This window comes from Furipterus horrens, unplaced genomic scaffold, assembly GCF_987537825.1.
Source record: "Furipterus horrens unplaced genomic scaffold, mFurHor1.1.pri manual_scaffold_7, whole genome shotgun sequence".
In the NCBI taxonomy this organism is placed as follows: domain Eukaryota; kingdom Metazoa; phylum Chordata; class Mammalia; order Chiroptera; family Furipteridae; genus Furipterus; species Furipterus horrens.
Genome location: NW_028327177.1, coordinates 27484369 through 27501918, shown reverse-complemented (window position 1 = coordinate 27501918; position 17550 = coordinate 27484369). Strand labels below are relative to the sequence as shown.

The following is a 17550-nucleotide window of genomic DNA, read 5'->3' as shown; positions in this document are numbered from 1 at the left end:
TGGCAGCTGGAGACTAACTATAACTTAGTTCCATATAGCGGGTTTGGACACAGTAGTTTAAGAGATAGAGAAAAGGGTTTTATAGTTGAGGGGTATGGATGTTAAGCCAATAATTAGATGATTTATTTGTTTCTCACCAGAAATATTTGTGACCAAGCCAGCTAAAATTACTATTTTTTTAATTGTCTTAGAAAGAAAAAATGTAAGGTCCATGGGACATGAAAGATAATGAAACACTGGAGGCTACAATGTCTGATTTAGCCACAAATAAATTGCAAACAAGACAACACTGGGCCGTTCTACGCCTCTCCAGTTGTACCTTAACCATATAGCAGGGAAAGATTAGGACTCAAAACAGAATGAAAGACTTTAAATGTATTGCGCTCAATTCTAGGTCCTTTTCTTTTTTCAGCCTCATTTTTTGTTTTATTCATTAGCTGCTCATATGTTACCCAGATCTAATGGTGTCTATCCTTGTAAACATCTCTAAAATATAATTAAAATCCTCTCACGGAGCTACACAAGGTAATAGACTCATTCTGTTTTGTAACTTTTTTCCCCATTATACTAGAAAAACCTCTACCCCTATTTCTTTTTCAGTTATGCTCTTTAATCTAGATAAACACAGAAGCAGAAACTATAGCTTTGACTAAAATATAAATTATGCAACTATTTGTGGTACTCAGCAAATGTTCTAAAATAGTTATTGGTGTCAACAAACCAAAACAGATTGAAATTAACCATTTAAAAGAAACAATTTTATTATGAGAACATAACAAACACCAAATCTGTTTTCTCCACATTTCTTCTTAATGTAATGGCATGCTCAAACATTTTAAGATAACAAAGTTAGCAAAGTAATAATAAGTTATATCGCATAGTCAAATACCTTAAAAATCCATGCTTTGCTACATGAATGAAATATATGTAATTAAATATTTGAGGTATATTTTTGATAAGTGGTAAAAAGTATCCCCCACCAAAAAACAAAAACAAAAATCCTACCAGTAGTCATATTTCATATTTTTCAAGTGACATTGTTCTGCATGCAACTGAAATTTTTATACTATATTTTTGAGCTCAACAGTTAATGTCAGATTTTTATATTTTGAATCTAATACAGAAATACTTAACTGTGTCTTTGACTTTATAGTTTATATAACTATTGTGACCATCTGCAGCAGCTGCACTTTTCAAATTATTTGCTGAACCAAACTGAGCACAGTGACAAAAGTAGTCATCTCAGATGTACTATTAAACAGAGAGAGAAAAAGGAGCATTGCCTTGGTACAGTATAGCCATCTGCTGTACAGATGTTATTGTATAGAATGACTTAAGATAAAATAATTGTAGAAAATTTTCATTAAAACCTCAACAATTTGCACTTGTTTATGCGAATCTGCATAACTCCCCAATGAGACAACACACTTGGGGTTTCTTTGGTTCTCACTCACTTTCCCTTTGATCCTTTTTGATGTGCTGACTTTAATAAACACAGTCAAAAACACTGTGCAAAAACATCATGGAAAAAACTACAAAGGAACAATTATAGCAGCAGAAACGACTCTAATCCCTAACTTACGCAAGCTATTTTTAGTGAAATATTTTTTTTAACACTCTTTATGTGACAATGTTATATAAACAGGGTAAAATGGTCCTTTCCAGATGAGTTTTAATTTAGGAGCTGAAATAGATTTGTAATGCTAGAGGAATCTTATGTTCTAAGTAATATTTAGAGAAACACAATTGAGAAAGTGTTGTAGGCATGTTTCCTCACTTCTGAAAGGTACAAAAATATTTCGGTTCGCCTAATTATATTTTTTATCATTTAACTGTCATACACTTATGGGAAGTGCATGGGAAAAGGGAGTAATAAAAGAATGAAGAGGGAAAGTTAGTTTTCCTCCTAAGGCATTGTCAGTAGATTTAAATATGAAATGCTTTCATATTCATTTACTGGTTTTTACATTGAAAGAGGGACGGATTACTCACTGAAATGTGTTCTTTGTTTGAAATGAAATGCAATGGTTAAGTATTTTCCACTTTAAAAAAAACCTGAGTTTTTCTTAGTATGTTGTACCATTCTGCAATCCTCAACTATGAGACTTTCATGGAACTTGATTTTTTGTTAAAATTACACTCTGCAGATGCTAGTATAACAGTGACTTATAATAACCTAAGTGTATTTCTGCTAGAATACTTACATTCTCCCATATGTCTTTGGGAAAAGGTCCCTAAAGTTGATTTTAGTAAACGTAATATTTGTATATTTTTAAAGTTGGTGTATAATATTGAAAAAAAAAAAAACCTATGATCATAGTATTATCAATAACAAAATGAATCTTATTTAGAAATTATATCTTAGTATCTGCATTATTTTAAGGTAGGTAATATTCTTATGCTCTCCATTAAATCCATCCCATTCTGTAGTATGTTCTTTTTAAAAACAGCCTCTTCCCCTGCCCCCATGTGTACACACAATCCTTTTTGCTGTTTGAAGTATGTCTTTTTGGAGAAGCCATAAGTATGTAGCTATAAATTCTGAACTAGCAGTGTAGCACTTTCCACAGGCAGGGTGGGGAGTGAGCTGCAGACTTTAGCTCCCCTTGTCAGAGTAAATTATGGCTCTATTAGGGCGGAGCTCCTTAGATTTCCGCAAACGAGTGCACAATCAGGCTGCAAAATAGCCGTGCTTGAGGCTTTCTTGCTCTTTCCCAGGGGCTCTAGGATTAGCAATCTCCATGCAGATTAAGGAAAAGTGAAATAGGATATGAACAAGTTAGGTAGCACAAAGGATGGGGGAAGAGCCTAAGTGAAGCCATCTTGTTGGGCACTTTTGTCAGAATTGGGAAAAGTTGCAGGGGTCCCCTTTCCAAAGAGACTTTTCATCCATGGAGAAGGCAATGAGTTGAACTTCTAGTTGAAGAACTGTGGATTAAATAACTTTCACTACCCCAGCCTCTGTCATCCAGATGTACTTATCTTCATGTATAAACAAAAATGGGGGAAAAAGCATAACCGTATTATTTTTCATGTATACAAATGCCTCTTCTCATGTTCACCGAATTCTGGACCAATAAAATGTAAAGAACCGAAAGTTCCTTTTCATGTCCTGGAAAGTGAAACTGGGCCATTAATTGATAAAAGTGCAGCTCCAGCTTTTCATGTCATAGTTAACAGGATCTCTGGAGGAAAAGCTCTTAAGGCATTGTCATAGCAGTTGGATGCTCCAGAGATACAAGTAAGCCTAAGGGGAAATAAAGCATTAAATTAGATATGACTGCCTAAAGTAATATGTTCCAATAACAAACCATTTACAACACCCCAAAGACTTTTGTTACTTTTAGAAAGAAATAGTACTCCTTTCTCATGCCTGAACAATAGGAAATGAATTCTTTGACAGTTAAAGCCAGAGGACAAACTTAACTTTTCAGCAGCCACTGAGGATTGAAGTGGAAGTACAGCTGGTAGACAGCTAGACAAATCACTAACCGGCCTTGATGAATATTGGGTGTGGGCATCAGGGTCTTGTCATTTTTGACACTGTGTCCTGAGTAGCTTAAACCCAGTACTGGAGGAAAGGTAGAGACCTCATTGGGTGTAACATCTGGGATTTTATTTGTCATTTTGGCATATTTCACAAGCGCAAAAGAAAGAGTAAAAGGGGATTATCTTGACAATGAAATGAGTTACTGAATCTTGTGATAATGAAAAGCAGAGAAATTTTAATGCCTTTCTATAGTCCCTGAGGTAGAGGTGCGTTTATAGTTCTGCAGAAGTAAAAAGTAGGCAGGCAGAACAGATGGCCTGGAGTCCGTGAAACATGACACCCCTCATCCCAGACCTGAGTACCACTATTAATCCTGGTCAGATTCCCTCCTATTACTTTATAACAAGGTTCAAAGTTGCTACTGATGAACTGGCATGTCCCTCTTTTTTTTACTCTTAAATTACCTATAGATTGCTAAGTGTTTTCAACAGTGATATTTTTCTGTGCATAGTGGTGGAATGAGACATTCAAAAACATAGAATAGGAAGTTCTGAAAATAGAATGGGAAATAAGTGAAAAAGTAAAATTCACATAACTTTTTTCCAAAATAATGTCCTGTATTACTTTTCTAATATAGTGGGAAATAAAAAACATAAATGTGGAAGATACTCCCTGGGGGAGTAATTCTTTTATTCTCTTCTTCTTAGAACTCAAGAAATCATATGCAATGGAGACAAAATCCCAACATACAAGCTTCATTCTTCTTGCTGTAATTTTTATCATAATGTTATTCCATAGAATTTTGGACAATAATAAGCAATATTAACACTACTATCTTAGAATGATAGTAGACATACGCTGTCCAGGCATGTTTATACAGTCACTTACCTTTTGTTTAACCAAATGATGTTAATGCAGCCTTCCATATCTTTTATTTGAGATATTTAAATTTTTCTGTAATAAGGACTGTGCATTTTTACATGTGATGTACATTTTTTGTTTTAGTGCTGTGTGGTTATTACAGATCTTAGATAGACAGGAGAGTAACCGCAGATATTTAGAAGATAACCACTGGGGTGAGTTTCCGATGTGTTAATTTCCAGGGTGCATGAAAAGTAAAAATCACACAGTAAGCATCCGGCTCGGGCTGTCGCACTGTCACGTGCTGGCTGTGGTGAACAGGGCGTACCTGCCCAGCCTTTCCCGGGGATGAGCTCATCTCACAGAGATAACCATCTCTGACTTTTCCCTCTGATTCATCACTGACCTGAACTCCATTTGAACCTTGTTAGACAAAAAACAAGCAGAATTCCTGGCCCAAGCTATAAAATATAATTAAGCCCTTTTGAAATGATGTGTAAAAGAACATTGCTGTACCCCCACTTATAACCACTACCACCACCACAACCAATAAAGTTAAATCAAGCACTGCCTGTAATGGATTAAAATAATAAATGTTCCTGGATTTCAGTGTTTGAAGTACTTGAAGAAAACAGGCTCCCAGCAGCCCGGGGAGCTGAATGGAGGAGAGACATTTATTAATGACGAGTTCAAGGATTTGGCCTGTTTAAGATCATTACTTTCTGTTTACCGTGTGTTACACATCTCTTATATTTTTATACAGCCCACATGTGTCCACATGCAATAATGAAAAGCTTTTTTTCAACAAAAGAATTGTTAACTGTGTAAATATGGTTCTCTTGGGGAATATGAAGGCTTGAAGACTCTGTTCTCCTCTAATGAGAAATCCAGTACAGTTGTTATACTCTTCCAAGTATATCCACCTTCAAATCTTGTCTCTAGCTACATTAGTCTATTTCTTCCTATTGTTTTTAGTTACCAAATTCCAAACTTAATGTAGACTGCTAGAAAAATGTTGGCCTCAGGTTATTTGTGTTAGAATTGTGTCCATTGCACTGGATTTTGTGTCTTGTGTACTATTCCAAAATAATTGCTTTTTATTTCTTCTCCTAGTTCTAACAAAAGTATGGTAAAGAATTATTTCTCTAGATTTAGATACATTTGGGGGAAGAGAAAAGGGCAACTGATAAAAATTTCCCGTGTACACATATTAAATCAGAATGCTCCTTGGATAGGAGGGGAAAAAAAAAGATCTTTCAGACAACAAAAATGCTGTCAATTAACATGAAGCCATCACACTGTGCAAAATCCCATTGGAAAAAGAAAGTTTCCAGTCCTAGTAATTAAATACTAGAAATCTTTTACTTAACAGCTTATCCTCTGCATCCTTGATAGCACCTTACAGGTTAGTATGAGGTGAAATGGACAAGAACTGTTATAACACCTGGCACTGGGACTTGGAAACAGAAAAGTTTAGAAGTAAATCTCTACCCCTGCTCAGCCTGTAGTTTTGCCTGTGGTCACAGCACATTGCCCTCTCCTCCACATAAGCCTGTAGGCTCTTTGCTAGGAAAGTTTCTGGCAAAACAGCCCTGCCAGTGATGAGTGACTGAAGACATATCTTAGATGTTCTTTTGCTCTCTGGCTGGGCCCCCAGACCTGTAAGCTATGTTGGCATAACATACCAAGGCTATGCAAGGCAGCTGGGGACAGGAAAAAGCATTTATTCACAACCCTGTTACCAGCTGGAAAAATGAAATTACTAAGAGCTAACTAACAGCATTTTTTATAAAGCAACACAGTGCTGGAAGGAGGCAGAGAGAATCTGAATCCCAGCCCTGCTACTTACTGGCAGTTGATTATGGTAAAAGTTACAACTTAGCTCATTTCTAAAATCAAGGCAAAAATACTTAATTCACAGGGCTGTTGAGAACATTAGGTGAGATAATGTATGTAGAATACCCTACACATTACTTGGCACAAATTTATAATATTCCTCAATAAATATTGGTAGGTTGTTCCTTTTTTTTGTATCTTCCTCCCCCAACTCAGTCTCATCAAATGAATGCTGAGGTCATAGATCACTACATTTTAGAGCTGAAAATTATCTTAAAGACCTTTCTTTTCTTTATCAAAAACGCTTTTCCTTCCTTCTCTCACGGACTCATGATCCAAATGAACTGCATTTAAGATTACATAGCTAACGTGACTACCTGACGAGACTCTAACCAAAAATAAAATCTTAAGTACACCTCTGCAGCCCTGTTTCAGACAAATTCATGATTTTTTCTGGCTCTTTGAAATACTAGAACTACTTCATGGACCACCATTACTATGTGGGACTTCCAGAGTGTCCAGAAAACCCTGGGTTGAGGCCCCCCGAGCTAGTCCTCACTCCCTCATTGATTTGGGTGGAGAGGGGTATTCTGAGGCACTGCAGGGACTGTAACACATCTCCTGGCTTCTACTCTTTCTATTACACCAATCTTTAAAAACCTGAATTATGTAGATCAAGACCAGTTTCTAAAACATTGCAGTAAATGACTTAGCAAGTCATTTTGCTTTCTACATTGTTAGAATAAGTTTATACCGGTTCTCCCATCCATGCGACTTACTGTTTAAAAAAATTGATTCACCAACAGTTTCTTAATGTAATTAAATTAACCAGCTACTGTATTCATCTCAGAACGTATGTAGTATGTGTTTGCTGCTGTTCTTCCTTCTCTGGGAAGGTTGTCATGCACTTTCCAATGTGCACAGACAGGCCTGCCCGTCTGTTTTTTTTTTTTTTTTTTTTAAACATAGACACATGATCCAATCAAGTTTTATTTTTCTAATAAACTGACACAACTGTAAAAACAGTGAGCATGGCGGCAGATTGGAGGGGAAGAAAGAGGCAAAGCATATCCTCCATCACCCTTTGGTATTTTTAGTTTGGTTTTTCTAGGATCTAAGAGTTTTAAAACATTTCTCAAAAAAATAACTTTCCAGACAAGTGCCAAGTATAAATAACCAACTCAGCAGACATTTTCTTCTTTCATGAGTAATTCTCCCTTTCTTTATGTTAAAGCGAAGAAAAAAAATCCTATTTCTGCTACTTATCATTTTCTTATGTTCAAAAGAAGAGGTTTGGATTCATCTAGGGCAGTGGCCCCCAACCTTTTTGGCACCAGGGACAGGTTTCATGGAAGACAGTTTTCCCACAGATCAGGGTTACAGGATAGTCTGGGGATGATTCAAGTGCATTACATGCAAGCTCACCTCCTGCTGGGCAGCGCAGTTCCTAACAGGGCTGGATCGGTCCTGGTCTGTGGCCTGGAGGTTGGGGACCCCTGCGCTAGGGGTCGCAGCTTTTACTCAGCTTTAAGGACTGGGTGGGAGTCTCTGGGGACTGGAAATCCCCTGGCCCCAGGAGAAATCATTAGGGGCCTTGGAGAGGAGATACATGTTAGCAGGTAGACCACCCAATTGAACTCTCAACTGATGGCTGGACTTTTTAGTAAAGCTGGGAGCACCAGCATCCCTTTCAGCGTAAACATTAGCATCCATGTAGTTCTGACAGTTCTGTTCCATATATGAATTTCACCGTGTATTTTTGTTTATTTCATTACTAGGTACAACTACATAGGCTTATTACAAAATAGAATGTAATTAAATAGGATCTGACCAATTTAACATATTCTTATCAAAGAGGGGGAAAACAAGTTTCTTTGTTTTTTTTTACCTATGGTTAAAGTCCAAAGTGCCATTTTTATGTGCTTCAACATAATTAATTGAAAGAACAGAAGTGGAAAGATTTCTAATCATTTCTTTACGGACCACACTTACAAAAATTCTTTTCTAGTCATCTTGTTACTTATAGTCATCTTTTCATGGATCTTACAGTTTTTTCTTGCTCACCTTTTGAGGCATCCTGAAGCTTCACTGTTATGCAAATCGACTTGTGGATGTATCTAACACATGTTTGCTGATTTTCTAGTAGCCTTAGATTACTTCCAGCTGGATTAAAAAAAAAAAAGTACCTGGCTATGCTTTGCTAGCACATGTCATCATTGAGAACTCTCTCTAATGACATACAGAAGCTTGATTTAGATTGCATTTTGCACAGTCAGTACGCAGAGAGTAGGAGCCTAACTAAGGGTCTAGTAGAGGCTAATGATGTAGTGCTGGCAGCATTTTGTAAACATTCTGCAAAGCAAGTGGTTTGCATTTATTAGACTTCTGAAGGAGTATTTTAAGGGTCATGAAACTATTTGTTCCTTGAACTAAATTTTTACCCTCATTGTAAAGTATGTCAGTATGCAAACAAAGCAAGATTATTTCTGTTTATCACACCAATTGTTTCTGAAATTACTTCTCAATGTTGCTACACCTCATTTAGTTTAATTAAATATCTGCCATTATTTTTCTAAAGCCGAAATTAAAAATATAAACACAGATTTTTGAAAGAAGCCAATAGAAAAATCAGGCAGAAAAGCATTCTGTAGAATGGAAGGAGGTAGAGGGAAAAGGTTACATATTTGGTCAAAATGACCTGAACATACAATCACTAAATGCAATATTGGATCCTGGACAGATCCTGGATAGGAAAAGGACATGAGAGGAGAAACTGGTGAAATTCAAGTCAGGCATCTAAATTAGTTAGGAATATTGTATTGATGTTAATTTACTGGCATTCAAGAATCATGCTATATAGCAAGTTGTAAACATTAAGGGAAGCTGGGTGAAGGATATCAAAGTTGAAGGCTATCACCTTTGCTGAAAGCCTAAGATGATTGCAAAATTAAAAGATTTTTTTAATGACCTGATCAGAGATTAATTAACTTTAATGATATTCATGCTTTTAAACTTTAAGTGATCATTTTAAATTTTATACTTTCACCGAATATTTCTTTGATATTTTTTCTCCTCTCCTTATTTTTGGAACTTTAGTGGGGGGGGGGGATTAAAAGTACGGAAAATGTAAAATATAACACATCAAATGCCTGTATATTTATAAGCCAGAACAAATTAAATATTTTGTCATATTTGCAATACATATGTAAGACAGAGAAATAAAACTTCACAAAATTATTCAGCCTTTTCCAATGCTAAGAAGATAACTCTATAATTTTTACTTGTAGCCATTTTGTCCAACAGCACATTAATTGATTAAGAAGAACACATGCCTTACCTGTTGGCCTTTATACTATATTTTGAATGTATGACCATCCAGCTTATGTGAACTCAGTATTGTCTGTGGTCCTGGGTTTATGTGTGTGGCACTATATATGACTCACTTTATCCCAGGGAAGAGATTTAGTGTGTTCCCTGATTTTTTTTTTTTTTTTTTTTTTTTTTTTTAAGCCCTGACCTGTATAGCTTAGTTGGCTGGGCATCATCTCACAACGTGAAAGGTCACCAGTTCTGTTCCCAGTCAGGACACATGCGTGGGTTGTGGGTTTGGTTCCAATCTGAGTACATAGGAGAGGCAACAGATCAATGTTTCTCACTCACATGTGTTTCTTTCCCTCTCTCCCTCCCTCCCCCTTTCTCTAAAAATAAGTAAATAAACTCTTTAAAAAAAAAAAAAAAGGATGATGTCCCATCAGCCAGCTTCCCACAAAGTGAAAGAAAAGGAGAATTAATAGTCCTGTCGTGAGTCCCAGGGATTATTTTCATATTTTGTGGTAAAAATGTGAAGTTTGGTTTACCATTTATAAATGATCCCTTTGAAATTCATCACTACTCTTTATTATTAAATGATCACCATAATCTCTTATTACTGGTCACTTAGACCAAGGTTAAAACCACTGAAATAACATGTTTTTCTATTATTTTATTGTTAGTGTTCAATAATTCAACAGGAAATGTTCAAAAAGAAATGGAGACTCTGTTTGAACTTGAAAACTGGTACTTGTGGGTGAACCTTTCTGTATCCACAGATAACTGGATTCCCTCATGAGGAACGAAGCCACAGCAGGCTGGTGTGTGTAGCAAGTATAATGGGCAGGTAGGCAGATGGGGGTGAGTTACATTAGTCTCAAAAGTGAGCCACACCTGATTTCCCTGTAGGTGTATGACACAAAAGAAAAGAAAGGAGGCGAGAGAGCCCAGGCAGGGCACATTGATATTTATAGGTCATGTGTTCTCTCAGTGCATTTAGGCAGCGCCTGTTCCTCTGTGCTTGCTACCAACGTCAGCATCTTAAATTCTCATTGCCACCTGTGAGTTTAAACAAGACTATGCTCAATACTGGTTGACCTGAAATATAGGAAAGTAATAACTATAAAAAGATTGGAAAAGGGAAATATAAAGTGAAGGGCAGGCTATTGGGGAAAAGAATGAAAAGGGAAAGAAAAAAATGGACAGTGGGTTACACATACTCAATTAAGTAGTTAATCAGAATGAAAGAATTGCCAGCACATAAAGTGAATTAAGGGGGAGGCAGAAGAGGGTAAAGGGGGGGATAAATGGTGATGGAAGGAGACTTGACTTTGAGGTTGTGAACACAAAATACAATATACAGATGATGTATTATAGGATTGTGTACTGAAACCTATATAATTCTATTAACCAATGTCATCCCCAATTCCATTTTAAAAGGAATAGGGTTTGTATGATAATAAGGAAGTGTTCATGGTTTCCAGCAGTTCATTTGCTTAACCGAGGCAATATTACAAATGTTGTATGTTGTCTTTTTTTCCTCTAGTACTTACTACGATCTCAAAACTTGAGGCTATCAAATTGCCAAGGATACTGTCATAAGAAATCATCCTAAAACCATGACAGAGAATTTCACTGAAATAAGAGATCAGCGGCAGAGAGGTGGCAGTGGGCAAGAATAGCAGACTGAAGATTACACTTGGAAATCCCTTTAGTTAGAGAATGCATATCATTTGGAATGCTTTGGGTTATAAATGGCAGAAAAAGCGAACTAAACTGTTTTAAACAAGTTCATGTAGGTGAAAAGCTTGGAACTAGTGCTTCCTTCTGTATCACACAATTGCAGCCTTGACTCCCCGTGGCAGCTGACAACAGCTTCAGTGCCCCAATTTTCTTAACTTCAAAGCCAGGCAGCAAGAGGCAAGGTTGCTTTCCCAAAAGTATTGTACCTCCTTGGTTTTCACTGAATCTCATGCCTTTGCCTAAACCAAATCAAAACTCCAGACAGTACCAAACATGAAAATCTATAAAGTATGGCAAGTTCCCAGCCCTGATTGTCTATGTCCTTGAAAGCCAGTCATTAGATTCCGCTATTGCTGGAAAACAGCCATAGCTGGGTTGGTGCCAGCCTCAAGGAACAAGTCTCTGCATCTGAGGCACGTTTAGCTGCCCTGCCCTCCTTAGTGCGCATACAGCCTGCCCTCTGCCACCTACCTGGCTTTCTGCCTTCTTCCGGTTCCCAAATGTTTGCCTCGCCATTGGCTTCCTAATTCTAGGCCATTTTCCGGAGCTTTCAGTCATCTCCTGAGAATTCTAAGGTATCCCATTTTCCCTACCCAAGTAAAAAAGGATAGAATTTGTATAACAGTTGGGAAGTTTCTGTGTGTTCTAACAGTTTATATACAGTGACAAAACTGCCAACATTTCATATTTGTGTTTGTAATAATTCAAGTCTAGAATTTTTTTCTTACATCCCTTCCCATACCAGTCAATAAATACTTCTAATTGTGTAACTCTGGGGAACTAAGAAGAGATTTCCATCGACCCTACTTTGAGAAGAGATAATACTCTTAGGAATATACATATAAGGCGTAATAATGAAAATTTTGACATTCTAATACTAGCTTTTTTAGGCAAAATAGACAGTAATTTAACAATACTGTATCAGTATTTTGAAGTAGTTCCTGCATAGTTAGAAATGCCAATTAAGATGCAATTCTATATGTATTAAGTTACTTACACGAAGATTTATTGTATCCTTTGCTTACAGATATCTTTGCATAAATGAACACTTAGAGAGTGAGAAAGATTATCTCCTTCATTCATAAGCTCCAGACAAATTTTTGTCTGGAACTTATATACCCACTTTGTTGAGAGTTTGTTTTTGATTTTATCATAAATGAATGTTGAATTCTCTCGAATTCTATTTGTTTTTCTGCATCTGTTGAGATGATCATATGATTTTTATCTTTCAATGTGCTGCACCACATTGGTTGATTTGCAGATGTTGAAACATCCTTGCATCTCTGGAATAAATCCCTCTTGGTTATGGAGTATGATCCTTTTAATGTATTGTTAAAATTAGTTTGCTATTATTTTGTTGAGGATTTTTATGTCTGTGTTCATCGTGGATATTGGCCTGTGATTGTGTGTGTGTGTGTGTGTATGTCTTTGTCTGATTTTGGGATCAGGGTAGTACTGGCCTGGTACAATGAGTTTGGAAGCATTTTTTCCTCTTCAATATTTTTTAATAATTTGTGAAGGATAAGTATTAATTCTTTAAATGTTTGGTAGAATTCTCTTATAAAGCCATCTTGCCTTGAACTTCTGGGGTTTTTTTGTTGTTTTGGTTTGGTTTGGGTTTTTTTTTTTTTAGAGTTTTTAAATTACTAATTCAATTTCATTAGTTGTAATCAGTTAATTCAAGTTTTCTTTCTTCATGATTAAGTAAAAATGGCTCTTACCAGCACCTCCAGTCCCAGAGAGAGTTCCAGCACTTTCTCACCTGTTTGGCAGATGCTTAGGGTTAGTAAGTGGATTTCCTTCACATAGAGTCTATGTGCTCTTTACTCCACTGTTCTTCCACTGTGCACAGGGTGGGCCAGTCTGCGCAAGGTCCCTACTATAGTTCATCACGGCAGGGGTGGGTGACGCTTGCTACCATGTCTCCATCTTCCCCCTTCTCTATGTGGTCCCTCTGTTACCTGTGCAGAAGCTGTTCAGTCAGTCCTCATTTATTTTTCAGGAAGATTTCTCTATATGTAGCTGTACATTCAGTATGTCTATGGGAGGAGGTGAGTTCAGGGTCTTTCTAACTAGCATTTTGGATTTTGTTAGAGCCTGAAACATCTTGTGCCCAGAAAGTAAAGAAGTTCCCCAAAATGACAGGGGTATATGAAAAGGACTCAGGAACCAACTTGAAGGGATTTCCAGTATCCCAAGCTGATTCAATTTAAACAACAAAGTAAATAATGATAGTATTAGGTTATAACCCATAAAGTAAAATAAATATCCATGAATCCATACTGATATAAATGAGTAATTGTACTAATAAGTAGGGTAGAAGGGACAGCTCTTTTAATCATAGAATACTAATTAATGTAGAAGAATAAGAAAATTGGAAATCAACATTATCATACACTATAATAATAACACTTGCATTCAAGAACCAGAGATGGATGCCTACATTAGTGGGTAAAAGTTTGATGTAAAAAGGATAATGCATAATCTCCAGATATCCTTCTCAGATACTTATCACTTATGAATGGAAAAATAACAACTTTATAGTGGCAAAACCTGGAAGACACCACTTCAGCCATTTGATCAGAGTTAATATTACCAGTAATAAAACATCCATAACACCCAAATAGGACACACTGAGAAAGGCATCGCTTCTCTGGTATTCTTGCCAAAAATGCATAACTTTATTCTAATAAGAAATCATTAGATAAAAACAAATTAAGAGACATTCTGAAAAATAATTGGCCTATACTGTTCAAGAGTATCAAAGTCATGAAAGACAAACCTAGGGGATCTGTCACGGAATAAAGAAGGCTAAGGAAATGACAACTAAATTCAGTGGGGATCCTCCGTTGGTTACTCAACCAGAAAAAGGACATAAATGGTGAAAATGGCAAACTTTAAATAAGATCTTTTGATTATTTAATAGTATTAATGTGAATTTTCTGATTTCAGTATTTGTACTGTGGTTACATAGCTGGGTGAAGAATATGGAAACTATATTTTTTGCAACTTTTAGGCAGGTCTAATATTATTTCTAAATTAAAAGTATTTTGCGTGATTTTTTAAAGAAAGGAAATTTGGACTAGATGAATAGATGGCTTCTGAGATCTCTTGTATCTACTCATATTGTTCGATGATACAGTGATGCAAATGAAGAACAGCAGATTTAGGTACTTCTCTTTCCTATCTGTCAATTAAGAAATATATTGAGACAACTGAAAACAGGATCAGATTCTAAACTTATAATTCAACTCAGTGGGATATGTGCTGAAGAGCTACTGTTGTACCCAGTCCTGTACTGAATGCTATGGCCCGTGCCCCCAAGACGTTCCCAGTCTGCTGAAGCTCGAAGATGGCATGGTCTTTCGTTAAGTCACTTAGATTACTAAGCCTCTCTTCCTTGGTATTGTAAGATAATGGAGTTGGAAAGTCTTGGAAATCTTTATCTAAGAGTCCCCAAAGTGAGCCAAAGATTTTTCAATCTGAGTGTCTGATGAGATAGTGATAAACATTACATAAGACAAGCAACCTAAGGAGCCTTTGATATTAAGTACTTTGTCTCTGATGGCCCAGTAGGACATTCACTTAAGATTACCACCAGATAATTGAGTATTTCATTGTAGGCTAGTATGGATATGCATGTATTTGAGAATAAAGGGTAATATAATTCAGATATTCCCTTAATGCTTGCTTACTGGAACGTTGTACTGAATTAAGCCTATACTTCCTTAATCCCGTTAAGACAAATTACTGAATAATCAATTGGCATGTCTATTTAGCAGATCTTCACTGTTGAGAAGTCTTAACTAGTTCAGGAAATGTAATACAGTTAAGTCAGGAAGTTATGATTTAAGCTCAAATTCCATTAATAAAGATGATTTTTAATTCTTGGTCGTTTGGGGCCCTATTCTTACTTTTTGTTTTGTATATTTTTTCTTTAGTCTAAGTGAAGTATATGTAGCCTGAACCACGAAAATTTTGTAAATGAAATGGAAATCTTAATGCCACAATATATTTGATGAAAAAATTTAAGAAATTCATTTTCACCATCATAATTTTGATGGAAGTCTTAGCCCTAACACTTTTGTGGGTGTGATGTCTTCTGTGTTTCTTATTTCTGCAGTAGGAACATACAGTGTATATGAAGTTTTCATGTTTCCACAGAATTGAAAAGACAGTGTGGGTACTGTATGTTGAAAAGTGTATACTGTCAACCTAAGGTGTTTTTTAATCTTTCAACTCTTTTAAGGATCAAATATTATTAGAAAAATAAGCCATGGGCATTACAAATGTGGTCTGGTGAAATTCAATATTCACAATGACAATTCAGAACATGAGCTCCTTGGGGGAAGTTAACCCACCACGCTAACTTTGCATTCAAATATCTTAAAGTATGCCATTGGTTTTATGAAAAGGTTTTGATCTACACTTCTAGTTTAAGTTCAAAAGAAACCTACATTTTAAAGTGTATTCCTTTTCTGGGTATATTTACTTTGAACTATAGCATATAGTTTTTCTCATAAATCTGACCTGCCACTATCTGTTTTTAAGACTTTGTAAACTTCAAGTGGTTATGATGTGTGAAGTTTGGATTAAACTAAATTTTTTAGAAAACACATGTTATGTATTTTGATTGTTTTGGTTTTAACATGAGACAGTCAAAAACTTGAGGATCTAGCAAAGTAATGTACTTTACCCTTACTGTAAGGAATCACAGAAAATTGCCCTTTCTCATCATGTTAACAATGGACAAATGAAGCAGCTGTTCTTATTCTTAATGTAGTTAGTTGTTTGAAAAACTTGCACAATTTAATGAAATTGTCTCTACTCATAAAACTTAAAATGCTCACACATGGAAAAAGTCATAATGTTTTGGCAAATATTGCTTTGTTAGGAATGCGAATGAAGTATACCTGCTTCATAACTAGAATTCTATATGAATGGCATAAAACTGTGAGGGAAAGCAAACTGAAAAAGAAGACGCTGACAAAGGATGAATTAAAACTCTAAAAATACAAATGGTTTTTGCCCAAACATATTTTTTGACAAGGGAGAACTATTATTTATATCCCTCTTCATTTCCTTTTATTTTTCAGGTATAATACTTGGGTCATCATTTCTACTCAGCATAAATGATTTTCTCCTTAAAACAAGTCTCAAGGAAAGAAGTCGGATTCTGATAGGACCCTGTTGTGCTGCTGCCAATCTGGAAGCTAAGTGGTGTAAACACAGTGGCAATCCAGGCCCCGAACAGTCTGTACCAAAGCTGTCCATGGATCTGAGTGGAGGTCTGCTACAGGTGTGTGCAGATGCACTACGTTTTTCCCGTAATTTTTAACAAGCCTTTGTTCATTTTTTGAACTCTTTCACTAAACTTTAAATCTTGATGTGGTAAAAGAGGGTATTATCACACTACTGTCTCATTAAACCGCTTTAACAGCTTTCTTGAGATATAATTCACATACCATACAATTCAACTAATTATAGCACACAACTCACCTGTTTTTCATTATATTCACAAAGCTGAGTGAACATCGCTACACTTCATTTTAGAACATTTTCACACACACACACTTCCAGCACCCTGTCCTCATTAGCATTTGCTTCCCCATTACCCTGTGGTCCCCTCTCCAGGTTTACGCCACCACTAACCTGTTTTTATTTTCTGTTTTATTCTACTCTTCTGGACATTTTATGTAAATGTGTAATCTTCTGTGAGTGGCATCTTTCACTTAGCATAGTGTTTTCAAGGTTCGCCTGTATTTTAGCAGGTGCCAGCACGTCATTCCTTTTTATGGCCAAGTAATACTCCATGGTGTGGACATGCCATATATTGTTTATCCATTTACCAACTGATGGACTTCTGGGTTCTTTCCACTATTAGCTATTATGATTAATGCTGCTATTAACATCTGTGTACTAATTTTTGTGTGGATATGTTTTCCTTTCCCTTGGGTACATGACTAGGAGTGGAATTGCTAGGTCATTAAACTTCTTTCAAATATATAGACTTTTCTAATACAAAGCAGCCCACCTATCTATCTCAAGCAAAGTTTTATCAGCAACATATAAGAACCATTTTCTAAGAGAAGATTCCTTAAATTTTGATGTCTGTTGACTAACACCTGACATATAAATAACATTGCAGTCTTTTTATTCTTCGTTTAGAGCCAAGTATCCAAATTTTCTACTTGGATGGACTTTAATGTATTCTTTATGTGAATTGATATCCCCCATATTTGACACAAACTCAAAAGCTTGAGAAATTCACAATTATAGAAAATGAAAATGACCAATTTGTTAATAATTGA

At 36.1% G+C, this 17550-nt stretch overlaps 1 protein-coding gene across 1 annotated transcript in view; it reads left to right on the top strand.

Annotated features, from left to right (window-relative positions):
• VPS13B (vacuolar protein sorting 13 homolog B) overlaps window positions 1-17550 on the top strand; it is a 714607-nt gene that overhangs the window by 558203 nt on the left and 138854 nt on the right. The window contains exon 37 of the mRNA XM_090283521.1: window positions 16336-16538. Within this exon, the coding sequence (XP_090139647.1) occupies window positions 16336-16538 (203 nt within the window). The remainder of the gene's footprint in view (window positions 1-16335; window positions 16539-17550) is intronic.